Below are 14,609 nucleotides of genomic sequence, written 5' to 3' on the forward strand. Positions count from 1 at the left end.
AAAGTAAGTGTTTATAATCCTAAGAATATTTATTATTAATATTTTATTAGGGTTCTCTTTTTCTGCAGTTACTCCAGATAAGTTAATACAACGTTGTTTTGGAGGCGAAAATCATGGTATTTTTATAATTTTAATTTATTTCAGGATTATTATAGTCTTTATAATTATAATTATTTAATTTTTCAATCCCAAAACGACATCGTTTTGGGAGTAAATGCAGATAATTTATCTGCAGTAACTGCAGAAATATTATTCTGATTTTATTAACTTAATAATTAGATTTGTTATTGAAAAAATTTATGAAGAGGATTTAAAATTATTTTTTTTCACAATACTTAAAATAAAATATTTTGAACAAAGAAATAAATTTAATATCTTAAAAATATAAAATAAAAAACTCAATACCTTCTTCATTTATTTAATAAGATTATTAGAATATTTGATAAGAGAATTTAAAATCAATGAATACGATGCTAAATAGTTTGGACGATAATGACCACGTGAGGCCCAAAGATTTGTTTTGAGATATAATAAGTTTTACAAAATATTTGAAGAATAGATTGTGTGGCCCAGAGAAATAGGTTTTTGGGCCAATTATCATGTTTGGAACTGTGTAAAGTTTATGTTGTGACAAAATCTTTTTGAACTCCACTTGTCAATCTCTTTTCTTATTGGGCTTGAGTTCACATTTCCACTATCTATGTCGCGTTCCAATTAATTAGATAATTAAAAAAAAAAAAGCTGACCATAAAAAGTAATGTTACTATGAATTCTAAATTTATTTTACTATTTGTTCCTAGTAAAATATACAACAAAAGTTGTGAATCTACTTTTTCACGCGGAATATTTGTATATAAAGTAGACGAGGTCTAGCTTTTTGCACATGTTTCACTTCTTTTTGTCCCCCATGTATTTTAAGATGGCATAATGTTATTCAAGCTGATACTTGTTCCTCATAAAACATGTATATACATTAGAAAATCATCAGAGCATAGAGATGCATAACACTAGCTCTGGAGTCTGGTCATACATAAAGATAATAAAAACATTCTTCCTAGGCAAAAGCAGTAATAACTTAATGATAGAATCATAGAAAAATCTCAGCTTTTTCTTAAGAACAAAAGCCCTATAGCTTCATTTATAATTTAGAAAGGACTGTGGAGCTCCCATTCAACTAGCTCGGTAACATTTGGAGCAGGACTATGTTGTTTTGGCTGAAAAGCACGATTTTCATAATAGTGATAAGCAGCTGCACCTGACAGCACTGCAAGAGTTAGCGCCTGGGCATGCATCCTGCAAACCAACCAAGGCATTCATTTCAAAACACATGTCAGCAATTTATGGAACAAAGAAAAATAAAAAATAAAAAATGTTAAATTATTTGTGGGAAAAGTACCTAGCATGGATAAGCCTGAGACTTGGCTTCATTGGAGACTTTGTTCGTGAATAAGCCACAAGTGATGCTCCAATTCCAGATGCCCATAGTGCTCCTGTATTAAAATTCAACACCCATTTCGTTTAAAATTGATCATCAACTACCAAATTATGATATTCTGGTGTACAAGGTTGTGGGGTTTTTTTTTTTCTTTTCTTTTAATGTAACTTACCAATGGAAGTGAGCTTGTGCTGTGAAACCCATGACTGAACTGCCTCCATGTTGTGTCTTTCTTTGGAAGTGTGTTTGGACCTTTGAGGAATTGGTAATGAATAAGCTGATGAGTGTTGTGAAGTGGAAGGAGAGGGAAAGGGTGAATATTTATAGATGGGGTGGGTGAGGTTGAAGTTGAAATTTGTGGCTTTTTTTTAATGTTTGGGTTGGCCCATGGGTTTAGTGGGTGTGTGACTGTTTTGTTGGAGGCTGGAACGTTGGAAGAGTTAAACTAGAGGCTCAGTTACGCTGGTTTTGTGTTGCGTGTGTGTGTCTGCTCTGGTCAATCGATTTGCTTTGTTTACTTTCACGCGGCAAGTACAATGAGCCAACGGATTTTTAACTGGGAAGTGTGACTGCACCGCATCCCATAATTCCATGGCATTTATAATAAACTATTCAAAGGAATAATTAAATAGAGAATCTTAATTACCAAAAAAAGTAGAGAATCTTGATACGTGGCAAGAAAATAATCCTTTTTTTTAGTTATCAATCTTAATTATCTCTTTAAGACGAGTTGAGTCTTTCAATATTCTCACAAATTATAAAACTAATTCGGAGTGTGGGGCGGATCAGATAAAAATAATTCTTAGCTCTTGTAGTTCGAACCAAAATAAATAACTAAGGAAAAAATGTGTATCATTTTAAAGAATATAAAGTTGTGTCATTTTAAATGAGAGAAAGAGATAGATAAAGAATGAGAGAGAGTGAACAAAAAAATATAAAGGTATGAGTCTCACCTCTTTGTGAGAGTGAAATGATATAAGTTGTGTCATTTAAAAGGATAAACATTTTTTCCAATAACTAAACGAATCAAGTCATAGACTAACCTAGAAGGATACACATTATTTTATATGTATATAATTTTTATCCTTTAATTATATTTTATCTCATCTCATTTAGTATATTCTTATATTAATGATTATATTATCTAACTAATGTGAGAGTCTTTTATATATATTAAAAAGATTCCGGTGAAATGAAGTTCTACATTAATAATATCTAGAGTAAATATAATTTAAATATCCAAAAATACAAGTATTATCAATTTAACTTTTTAATGATACATCCTTCAATTTTTTAGCAGAATCCATTAATGTTAATTTTTAATACTAAACTAAATTAGTCCTTTAGAATAGTTATTTTAATATTAAAATTTGTCAAAAGAAATTTATTTAACGTGTTTATTAATGAAATGCTAAAATCTAAACACATAATATTGAAGAATGAAAATAAATATTTCCTCTAGTGGGAATCGTGAATGATGTCGTGGACAAAACCAATAATACAATATGTGTTACGCGAAAAGCAGCATTGGAGAACAGTAGAAAGTATCATTCCGCAAATAGTTTTCTTAAACTTACATCAGTTTCATGTGCCGATCAACTTTTCGGAATTCGTACTATCTTTGGGGTCCAAATATATACAAGGAACTAATGAAGACTGGGGGATTTCAAATCTATATAAATAAACTATGTCTTTAAACTGCTCTTGGTAAGGAAGCGGTTTTCTTCATACTTTCTCAGTTTTGATACGCATAGATTCGATTAAAAAAAGCTTATATTTTGATAACACAGAGAAAAAAAAATCATGGAATTTCAACATTGGGCGTTATTACATTACTATTGCAGGTTTTAACTTCATTTTCTACCTTACATCACTTCTTACTTTTAAGTCCCTCGTGTATATTATATAGAAAAAGTATATCTCAATGTAAAATTATGTCACATTAAGTGAGAGAAATAAATAAATCATGGAGAAAAGAGTGGGAAAAAAATAAAGGTATAAATCTCTTCTCTTTGTGAGAGTAAAATGACATAAATTATGTCATTTAAAAGGACAAATATTTTTTTTATTTTTTTTGTCCTTAACTCATTTTTAATTATGTATTTTGTGGAATCATATTTTTTTTTTCTCCTCTATTTCAGTAAAAAAAATTACAACTTTAGTGTTATAATTATATTCCCAAAAGTTTATAGTAAAAAATGGGTTACAAGGACAAAAATCTCATTTATACATCATAATACTTATATTTCCCTCTATTTATTTATTTGTCAACTTCGTAACTATTTTGATGAGTTTGTATCAACTTTTAATTTTAGCTTATCTTTCTTTTTTTAGTCCAAAGTATTTATCCAATGAACCCTTATTAGTTCCCACGCTGCCTGCCCGTGCCTGTTTGTTATTGACTCGACTCGACTCAACACAGTCGAAACTTTTCATTTCTAACTGAATTTCCCGCCATCGAGAAACGAGAATAAAACACGAGGCATGGCTGGCATGTATCTTTCTTACACTCACAATTAACAATGGAAATATTGAAGAATGGCAAAGCTGCAGATCGAAGACGAAACCCTCTCTCTGATCGCACCAATTCTAACACCCTATCTTCTTCTTCTTCTTCTTCCTCATTCAACAAACCTCTCACTAAACGCGGTACTTAAGGGGGTTGTTTCCGATTTTAATTTCGCGATCTCCTTGTCCTCTCTGTGCTGTGTGATTATAAATTTGTTTTGTTGAATTCTAGATTCTTCGTTAATTGAATCGTTTTTAATTTCAGTATTCTACAGCCGAAGAGATACTTCGAATAAAAAGAAGGCCGTGGCCAATCCTATCAGTGGCAAACCCATATCGAAGATCTCTAATATTGCGTAATCATCCCTCTGTTTAACATGTAGTGTTTGTTTTTTGTTTTTTTTCCTGAAAAAATCTACCATGTAATTACTTGCTCTTCATCTACGTTTATTATTAATGCAAAACAGGGTGAAAAGTGATGGAGTTGAAGTTTTGGATCTGCAAAAGATTAAGCCATTGAGGGTTCCTTGTAGAAAGGTAGACAAATTAAATTGACTATTGTGGTTTGTTTCCATGCAAAACTTTCAGTTCTTCTGAATCTGTTCATGTTGATTTAGTTACTCAACAATCGCCTGATCTTTTCTGAAATTGTGTTTAAAATAATGCAATTAGCATTTCCCATAGATTGTTTACTCTGATTAAGATGAATCCGCAGATTTCTATGGCGTGATTGAGTTTGATGTGTTTACTCATCAGAGTGATTTGCAAATTGCATGAACCATATATTTTATATGGTTCTTATTTCTCAATGCTTGGTTCGATTATGTCGTAATGGATATTTTGCTGAAGTGTTTGGTCATATTTGCTGACTTTTCAGAAGCTGCATGAAAAAGACGCGTCCAAGGATGCACAGCTGCAAGATTTTATTGAAAAGCAGAAGGCCTACTTTGAAGAGATTGATGAATTTAAACTGTCAGAAGAGGAGGTTGAATCCATTTATGAGCTGGATTAAGTGAAATAGATGTACTACGAATAGCGGTTGAGTCCTTGTAATCGTTTTGGTTGGTTGTGTAGTTGTGAACTTGGGATATCATAGCGAAAACAACGATTTAACGCAGATAATATATAAACGTAGGAGTGTAAAGTTCTTGATAATCATCATCCCTGTTGTCTAATGGGTTGAAATCAAAGGAAAAATTGTTTAACACTTATGATTACGCGTTAATTGAGCTTAGAAAGTCTATCTTGTATCAGTTATGATAAATATCTAGTTGGAGAATTTTGAGTATTATTACAAGTCAAGAATTTGTGATTGAATGCCTTGTTTTTACACTGATGATACCTCAGAACCGTTATTCCCCTGATGCAAAGAGATCTACACTTTCTGGATTTATAAGTCGATGATTATTAAGTCTCATCTAGTTGCATTCTTGTAACATAGTTACAGGATCCATTTAATGAGGCAGTGTAAACAGATTTAGCGAATGGCATAGATTGAAACTTTCTTAATTTATGTGACTTCTTCATGATCGTGGTGATGATATATGTGTTAGAGATTATGTTTCGCAGGTTCTTCTGTTCGCATATATTTTATCAGGGATGATAAGAAGCTTGGCACAGTCATATGCAGAGACATATAAAACAAGGTAATTTATTGATGATAAACCAGGTCGCTTGACAGCGGGAGAATCGAATTATACGGAAAGAAAATGAGTAATTGAATATATATATATATATATAAACCACTCCTCAATCCCTGTTAAAACCGAATAGCGAGTGTGAAATAGAGGTAATCCCCGTTAAAATCACTCCTCAATCTTACCTTTGCAATTATGCAAAGAGAATGCTTTCTGAATTTGAATCCATGACTTTTCAGTCAAGAGCTTTATCACTGCTATATATATATATATATATATATATATATATATATATATATATATGTGTGTCACTTGCAAATGTTTAATTGACTTTTCTGCAATTGATTCTGATCTGCCCCTTGGTACCTGTCAGAGGCTTGATCCTGCTCATTTTGACCATGCCCTTGGCAAAGGCTTTAAAGAATGCAGCTGTATCAGTCGCGTACTTATTCACCAGATGGTCAGTAGAACTTCCATTAAACAGTTCCTGGTCGGAATGGAGAAGTGCCTTTCTATCCAGCAAATTCTTGAAGTAAAGATTATCGAAATGGGTCGGAGTTTGATGGTCAAGGGGTGCGAGTATATTGTCATTTCCACTTCTGGGGCACTTGCTCTGTAGGGACTTGGCAAAGGAGGCATCAATGTTGGAATCATTGTAGATGTGTGCTCGGAATTGTACGCATCTAACCAGGCCAATTGTATGTGCACCTGTTATTAAAGATACTCGAGTGAATTGAAACATTTCTAAGACATAGCATGCCGAAACTCTTCTTCCAAGCAATACTTTGGAACAAAGGTGTGGTCATTTTTTGGCAATAAATAGGTAGAGCAAGACAATAATTAACACTCATAATTTCTCCCATCCAATTTCAATATGAAACAGCCAGAAATGTTCATGATAAAGCATTTTTGTTTTTCGATTATTTAATACACATCTCATATAATGTAGTTAGCATTTAGTACCCGAAAGAGCCACCAAGTCCTTCACCGAGAGCCCCTGATTAGCGAAATTCGTTTTGAGAGCGCTTATATTGAGAAAGGGTGCAGGAATGGAATTATTAGCATCAGCTCTGCTAGCTGTAGTAGAATCCCTTCTTCCAAAGCCTACTTTCCACGAAGGTCCCCCTAGCTGTAAATTCCAACAAGCCTTACCTCCATCAAAACAAATGTTTTTCCCATTTTAAATTCAAGCATTTTAAGGGTCATAGTATTAAAGATGTGATATTACATAAACAACAGAGTCTCTAGCAGCCAGAGCAAGAATATCAGCACAGGACACAATCTTTGGGCATGCTTTCTCCACCATGGCTTTAATGTCATCAATCACGTTGAATCCTCTTACTGAATTATTATTACCTGCAGCTGTTTTCTCTCCAGTGAAAGTGCTCGTATCATCCAACAGTATTGATGCATCACAGCCCTGATCGTTGTGTTAAGTGAAGCTAAATTAAGTGAAGCAGAGTTTTTAAGTAAAGTCAAATTAATGTATATACTCACGTTTACAAAGCAGTCATGGAAATGCAATCGAAGCAAGGAAGCTCCTATGCGAGTTTCATTTTTAATGGCTCTGATGACCCCTTTACTTACTATTGGTAACAGTTCCGGGCAGCTGCTCGAGTAGAAGTCTTCAGATAACTTCTTTTTGGCATCTGCTTCAGAAAGGGCAGTAGCAGCAACAAGAACAAACAAGAGGAAGTAGTAAGAAGCCATTTAAGTTTTCATGCAGTACACAAAAACCAAATATATTTGGTGCTCTCTCTTATAGTATTTAATTAATTGAACCAATCCCATTCGAATTGCTTTTACCCAAAAGGAGCAATATTGGGAGTCTTTTCATGATAAAAGTTATCGTACCTTACGTGTCTCTCTCTCTTTTACAATGATTAACCTAGGTCCTAAATTTCAAAGGCTTGTTTTTGAATAAAGTAACTTTTGGAATATGGGGTTCAATTTAATATTTTAGAGAAAAAAAAAACTGAACTCATGGTGTTCCTAAAATTTAAAATATACCCATGTTAACTCTTTTGAGGAATTAATATGAGTTTTTTTTTTTAAATTTTAGAAGGACTACAATTTTAATTAATTAGGTCTATTTTAAATTTTAAAAAGATCATAAATCAATTTTTTTTTTCTAAAGAATTAAAATAGTTCCCATAATTTTTGTTAAAGTAATTCACTCTTTGTTTTTTAAAATAATATTTAGTGCACAGCACCTAAGTACACATCCCTGAAAAGATTTTTTTTTTAAATTATGGTGGGATGCAATCAATATTTGTAATTTTCTTTGTTTCAATAAAAATTGATTAAATCATGATTTATATGGGAAGTAATATAAAATCCGTTTAATTAAGTAATCTTTTTATTTGTGCTTGAATATCTATAATAATTATTAGTATAGACAATAGTGTAAAGCATAACTCAACTCATGATGGAAAGGAGATTAGCATTAATAAATTTGATTAAGAACCTATTCAAATATATTTTTTAAGCTAGAAACTAATTTTAAGCTACAGCTAAAAAAAGAGCTTAAAAAAAATTAAAATTTATTTGATAATTATATAAAAATTACTTAAAAGCATATATTTTGAGAAAAATTTCTCTCTATATATTTCTATAGCTCTTTATTTAAAAAATACACAATTCAATAAAGTTAATAAGAACTAAAAAAAAGCTCATTTTAGGAATTTTAGGCTTTTTACTTTTTTTTTACTATAAAAAAAAAAGCTTTTAGTATAAGAATTTTTTTCAAAATCTATTTGACTCAACTTATGCTTATAAGGAAAAAATAAATTAAAAAAAAAAGAATACAAATAGGTACTAAATTCCCTGCATTCGTAATATGTTATAAAATAACTTGCCCCTTTTTTTAATGTAAAAAAAAAATTGCCATATCAACAGTTAAATCTAAATATTTATCTTATGTTGTTGTATGTTCCACATACACCTCACATTAAGCTGATAGGGTAAATTGTAAGTATGCATAAAAATATATAGAACCAGGCGACCAGCTGTATCAAATGCTAATATTTTTATTTATATTTTTGAGGTTGGCCTCTATTTCGGCCTCTAATTATTACTTTTCTGACATCTTTCTTGACTTTATATAATAAATTTAAGTGATATATTACTCTTATAGTATAGTAGAATAATTTTCTTTTAATATAGACATAATCATAGATAAAAGTTTACTCATTTATAAAAATAAAAAAAAAAATAAGTTATACAAAAATCATTTAAGTGTGTAAAAAGAAAACATCAGACTAATTTTTCCTTAAATTTAATCGTACAAAAGGCCGACTCTAGGATAATGTCGGTGACAGTAGCATTCTGTTGTCATATGTCTTTTTTTTTTTTTAATTAGTGTTTTACGTACTATAATAAAAAATGTTATTCATACTCTTAAAAATTGATTTTTTGTCCAAATATTTCATCAATTTAATTCTTCAATCAAATGTATTATCGTACTAATGCAGGAAGACATATATCATATAGTTATGCATATAGTCATGTACCTAACATATGCAAGTATTACATGACAGACGAAATGAAATGCGCACTTGATACTGACGTGATCAGATTGGACTAGTGCGATCAGAATGAACGAACTGAAACGCGCGCACATGGTACTAAGACATATGTTGTTATTATGCTGTAGACATATGTGCATGTCTCACTTTTGTCATCACATGAAACACGCATGTGTCAGGAGCGCGACTATACACGTAGTCACGTGACATGCGTCTTCCTGCATTAGTCCAATAATACATTTGGTCAAATAACTAAATTGATAAAATATTTTAAAAAATACATTTATACGGTCAAAAACCTTTATATGTCTCCTAATTTATTTATTTTTTTCAAGATAAATAGAGAATAGAATGAATAATGATGGGTCCATTTTTATTTTTTCTTAAAAGAGAATGTGCAAGAAAATCTGCTAAGTTAAGAATTTATGAATAATGGAAATAAATTCTCTCATGTATTATTTAACATAATCATAAAATACGAGAAAAATCTTAATTTTATAAAGATAAATTAGTGATGATAAGAGAAAAGAGGGGGGAAATATTAAAATTATAATTATAAAATTATAATCATTGATTCACTTTTTTATAATTAAAATCCTCCTATATAATTATATCATATTAAATAATACATGAGATGAGATGAGATAAAATGATGTATTCTTATAAATAATATTTCTCCACTACAATGGCCATTAATATTGGATGCATGTCAACCGTCAAATCTTATTCTGTCTGGGGTTGGCGTGTCATTAACTTTGTTTTCATCAGTTTATAGAATGCAAATGCAAAATTCATTTGTACCTAAAAAATAGAAAGGAAAAAATCATTTCTCTATCTCGAGTAAGAATTTTACAGCTGCCATGTTCACGTCTACACGATTATCAATAGTACCATATATAACTTGTATATACCAAACTCGTTTATTTTGTATTTTAATGTAATTATTTAAAAAAAAATTGATATGAAAAATTACTTTAAAAAAATTGAAATCAAAAGAATTGTTTGTGTTTAAAAATAATATTTTCAAAACGTATTTAAAATGGTTAATTTGATTTAGATAATAAAGTAGAATAATTTCTAAAAAATAATTGCAAATATAATTTTAAAAATTATGCGAGTTTTTTTTATATTGTCAAGAATCAATTTTATTTAATAAAAAATTTAAAATTTTCATCGATAAAAAAAATATGACCTATTTGTTTGTATGTTTTATTAAAAATTTATTATAATAAATAAATTTAAAAAGTAAAAAAGAAAAAAAATTACTTTTATTCTAAAAACATTCAAAAAAAATTATATAATAAAAGTATCTTTTAAAAAAAAAAAAAAAAACTTGTACAAATGCATGCATCCTTGACGATGAGAAATAAAATCAATTTTATTTCACCACAATAAATGCAAACCAAACATATAAATAATATTTTAATGTTCAAAATCAATTCTGACGGTTTTATATGAAAATTTGAACTGTGGATAATTCTATATGAAAGTTGCAGCAGAAATCAGGTTTTAAACAATTTCCAAAAAAAAGAAATCAGGTTTTAAATGAAGAAACCAAGCAAACCAAGAAAGGAAATTATATAAGGAACTAAATTTAAACAATACGAGCACAAAATTTAAAAACGGTATAGTTCCATATGAAAGTTTGAACTCTGGATAATTCTAGATCACTCCAATCAAACAACAGCGACATGCAAGTATGTATCTGTGTAATGTTATATGAAAAATTGCATGTTTTTCTCAAACATTTTGCATTCAAATGGAGAAAGAGTACTTATTGTTCATATACTTGTATGATATATATATATATATATATATATATATATATATATATATATATATATATATATATATATATATATGAGGCAGGATCCTTTGACACCGGTGTCAAATTTGAAGCTTGACACCTCATCTGAGAGCCGTTAGATCAAAAAAGATCAATGATGTCACATGCTTACAAATCCGAGTCGTTGATCTTTTTTTATCTAACGGCTCTCAGATGAGGTGTCAAACTTTAAATTTGACACCGGTGTCAAAGGATCTTACCTCTATATATATATATATATATATATGGCTTATCATTTCTCAAGTTGCTTGAGACAAAGTTATATCCGGCTACTAAATCATAACCGTACAAAAATAGATCAATGGTGATAAAGGAAAAGAGAGAAAAAGAGAATCATAACCATTCAAAAGGTGAATCAATTAATATAAGGAAATAAATAAACAAAACGACGTAGTTTTGAGGTGGCCGGAAATAAACTTATTTCAAGCAACTTGAGAAATGTTTTTCCCATATATATATATATATATATATATATATATATATATATATATATATATATATTGTTCCATTGATCGTCTCAAAGTGTCCTAATTAAGAAATTTTCCTAGCATTTTATTTTAATTGTGGGCAGGTCTTGTTCAATTAATTCATTTGCTCCATTGGGTCAAAAGCTGTCTAACAAAATTAAATTTTCAAAACTTTTAAAATTTAAGCCTGACTGATTTTATGGCCCACCCAATCCTTACATTCAAAAAATAGCCAAAGCAACGGCATTGGACTTGTAAAAGGTTGCATCAATGTTGGGCCCGTTCTTTATGGCCCATCTATAATGTCTTCACTGTTTTTTCCCCCCCTCTCTCTCTAAAGCTACACAGGGTTGGGTTTGAAATAATTCCATCTCAAAAAATAAAAATAAAAAATCCATCTCAAAAAATTAGCAATAATATAATTTTATTATTTATTTTATTCTAAAGCTGCCAGATTCAATTTGGTTAATATATATATATATATATATATATATATATACATATTTTTATATTATCCACCAATTCATCAATTATTCGATTAATTTGATTTAAGTCAAATAAATGTACAATTTTAGTCTCTAAAAATTTGATTTAATTTTATATTGGATCCTTAATATAAAATTTCAACTGAATCTATTTTCGGCTGCAATCAACTGTAGAAACTTAGTAAGACAAGAAGAGAAATATGATAACTCAAAAATTTGTTGTCGACTTGTCGTGCAGGACTAATTCCTTATGTTATAGACTTATAGCAATTTGTCTTATCAACGAATACATATATATACACATTCAGCAAATTCTATCAAGTATTTGATAATTATATATGGAATTGAACTCAATTAAAATCCTAAGATATTTTAAAGACTCAATTGAAAAATATATTAAATCAATGATATCAATTGAAATGTGTTCAAATTTAGGGAGCCAGAAATATATATTACCAACAAAGATTGCCTGATATTATCGCCCAACCTGCCTATGCAAGATATTAAGTATACCTGTAAAGAACTTTGAGATACACCACCTCAAAAGCTAGTTATAAACTTCACATTAGTTGCCCACACGAGAGCCCACTGGGCTTGAAGGGTGAACAACATACAAGCCCACCTACATGTGGAAATTCCACTACAAAGAAAGTGAGAGACGGCGAGGCTATGATATCATGTAAAGAACCTTGAGGTCACCACCCTAAAAGCTAGCTCGAAGGGTGGGAGTGCCCAAGACCTTATAAACTCCACATTAGTTGCACATACAACCAATGTGAGACTATATATCTCAACAATACGTAATTATAATTTTCATTTAAATAAAGAGGGATTTTTTTCACAAAAGGTGAAAATGAATTAGGTGATGTCATGCTTTACGTGACTTATTTTTCAAACATAAAATTTGAGCCTGATCTATTCATCGAGACTTTTTCTAAAGGTCGGACCGAACTTTTGTAAAAACTTATTTAAAGTCTTTGTTACAAAGTAGTTAAAGGGTATAAACTTTGGGAAAAAGAAGCAACGGCATAAGGTTGTTTTTTTAGGTAATTTATACAAAGTCTGAACGTTAAGACTTTGTATAAATTTAAAATTTTTTTTTTTTCTACCTCTCCGGTCACATATTGATATATAAAGTGAAAAAAAAAATTTAGATTTACACAAAATCTCACTAGTCAGACTTTGTGTAAGTCATTAAAAAGACACAACTTGTGTGTTTTTTATGGACAACCACTGAACCTATAACCTTTTATGCAAGCTAACAAACTCAAGTTATTATATAGGCCAATAAATATATGTTTTGAAGATATTGTAGTAAAAATTCAATGTAATAATCATAACTATAATAACAGTAATAATATGTTATTTATATTTATTTAAACAAATTGAGTTGTTAAGGTTAAAAAAAAAATTATCGAATAACTTAAAAGTTTGAACATTTAAAAAAATAATTATATGCCTAGCTTTCTCTACTTAATTTCTTATGTTATCTTCCGTATAAAATGTTAAAAGGGAAAGAAAATGAATTAACGTACATGAACCCAATGTTATCAGACCGACTAGACTAACCCAAATTTTGATAACGAAATCGGTTTGAGCTAGCCATTGGATCTGTCATGCAGTTAAACAGATTTTGACCGATTGATTCGGCCATTGTGTCAAATTATGGGAGTGAGTAATTATATTGCACCGACACTGACGTGGGATACGAGATACGACACGACACGATCACACGACACTCTGACACATTAATTCTAAAAAATGCTAGATTTTGATATGTTTGGACATGTTTTGATATTAAATAATATTTTTCATAGTGTATATTATATTTAATATTCAATAATTTAATCAAAAAATGAAACTAACCTTATAATACCTATTAATTTTGCAAAGAAACATAAGATATCTCAAATCTTTAAATTAAACTCAATAAAATGATAATCATAATCTAACAAATTTAATAGTTAGAATTAAAAAGGTAATGCAACGCAACCTTCAAATTATTTTTTGAGTCTCTGCAATGCATATAGGTAGGGGTGATAAACAAACCAGGGACCTTTCAGGGGCCTTTGGCTCGGCTCGTGAAGGCCTGAGCTTATATGCCTAAAACTGGTTGTTGGAACCAGACTTGGACTTGTATAAAAACTCGTTTAATAAAAAGGCCTCAGCCTCCAATTCAAAAGTTCGGCCTTAAAGCCTCTCAGGCTGGTCTAGTATATTAATTTTTATTTTTATTTTTATTTTTTATACTACGTGTAATAGCTCATTTCTCTTCTCAATCCATTTCACTCCATTTTATTGGTTAAACATAATTTTTTGAATAATTTTATTCTATATTATGTTGTTTGGATATATATTGAATTTATGAATATTTATAGAATTATTAGTCCTGTTGTTGATTGTCTATTCTGTTAGAGTAAATTTTTGTTGTATTATTTTTTTTTAACAGGCTTACAGGCTAAATCAGGCTTTTATTTTTTGTAAATAAGTCAGGCCACAGGCCGATAGTTATATTCATAACAGGTAACAAGTTTGGTCAGGCTGACACATTTAAACACAAACTTAGCCTTTTAAGATCAAAACTCGATTCGTCTCGGCCCATTAACACCCCTACGCGTAGGGCTCAGGCGAGAGCTTGAGAATCAGGGGGAGACTTATTTACAATAGCTCTAATGCTGAAATTCAACAGGGCAACAACAATGGA

The 14,609-nt window shown here is 30.2% G+C and overlaps 3 protein-coding genes across 3 annotated transcripts; 1 reads left to right on the top strand and 2 right to left on the bottom strand.

The window, feature by feature from the left end:
* Positions 1–1,145: 1,145 nt before the first annotated feature.
* On the bottom strand, positions 1,146–1,656 carry LOC133317212 (uncharacterized). The gene is made up of 3 exons (XM_061519048.1): positions 1,608–1,656; positions 1,397–1,490; positions 1,146–1,293 (listed from the first exon to the last, which is right to left on the bottom strand). Exons 1-3 carry the CDS (start codon positions 1,654–1,656, stop codon positions 1,146–1,148), a joined length of 291 nt encoding a protein of 96 aa, XP_061375032.1.
* Positions 1,657–3,957: 2,301 nt separating this feature from the next.
* Positions 3,958–4,955, top strand: LOC133317235 (uncharacterized). The gene is made up of 4 exons (XM_061519075.1): positions 3,958–4,084; positions 4,176–4,299; positions 4,411–4,480; positions 4,821–4,955. The coding sequence occupies exons 1-4, from the start codon at positions 3,958–3,960 to the stop codon at positions 4,953–4,955; spliced, it is 456 nt and encodes a 151-aa protein (XP_061375059.1).
* A 947-nt stretch (positions 4,956–5,902) lies between these two features.
* LOC133317244 (peroxidase P7-like) lies at positions 5,903–7,290 on the bottom strand. The gene is made up of 4 exons (XM_061519085.1): positions 7,078–7,290; positions 6,809–7,000; positions 6,544–6,709; positions 5,903–6,288 (listed from the first exon to the last, which is right to left on the bottom strand). Exons 1-4 carry the CDS (start codon positions 7,288–7,290, stop codon positions 5,903–5,905), a joined length of 957 nt encoding a protein of 318 aa, XP_061375069.1.
* Between the last annotated feature and the right edge of the window lie 7,319 nt (positions 7,291–14,609).

This window comes from Gastrolobium bilobum, unplaced genomic scaffold, assembly GCF_033153095.1.
Source record: "Gastrolobium bilobum isolate Gb01-03AN ecotype WA unplaced genomic scaffold, APGP_CSIRO_Gbil_v1 utg1269, whole genome shotgun sequence".
Lineage (NCBI taxonomy): Eukaryota > Viridiplantae > Streptophyta > Magnoliopsida > Fabales > Fabaceae > Gastrolobium > Gastrolobium bilobum.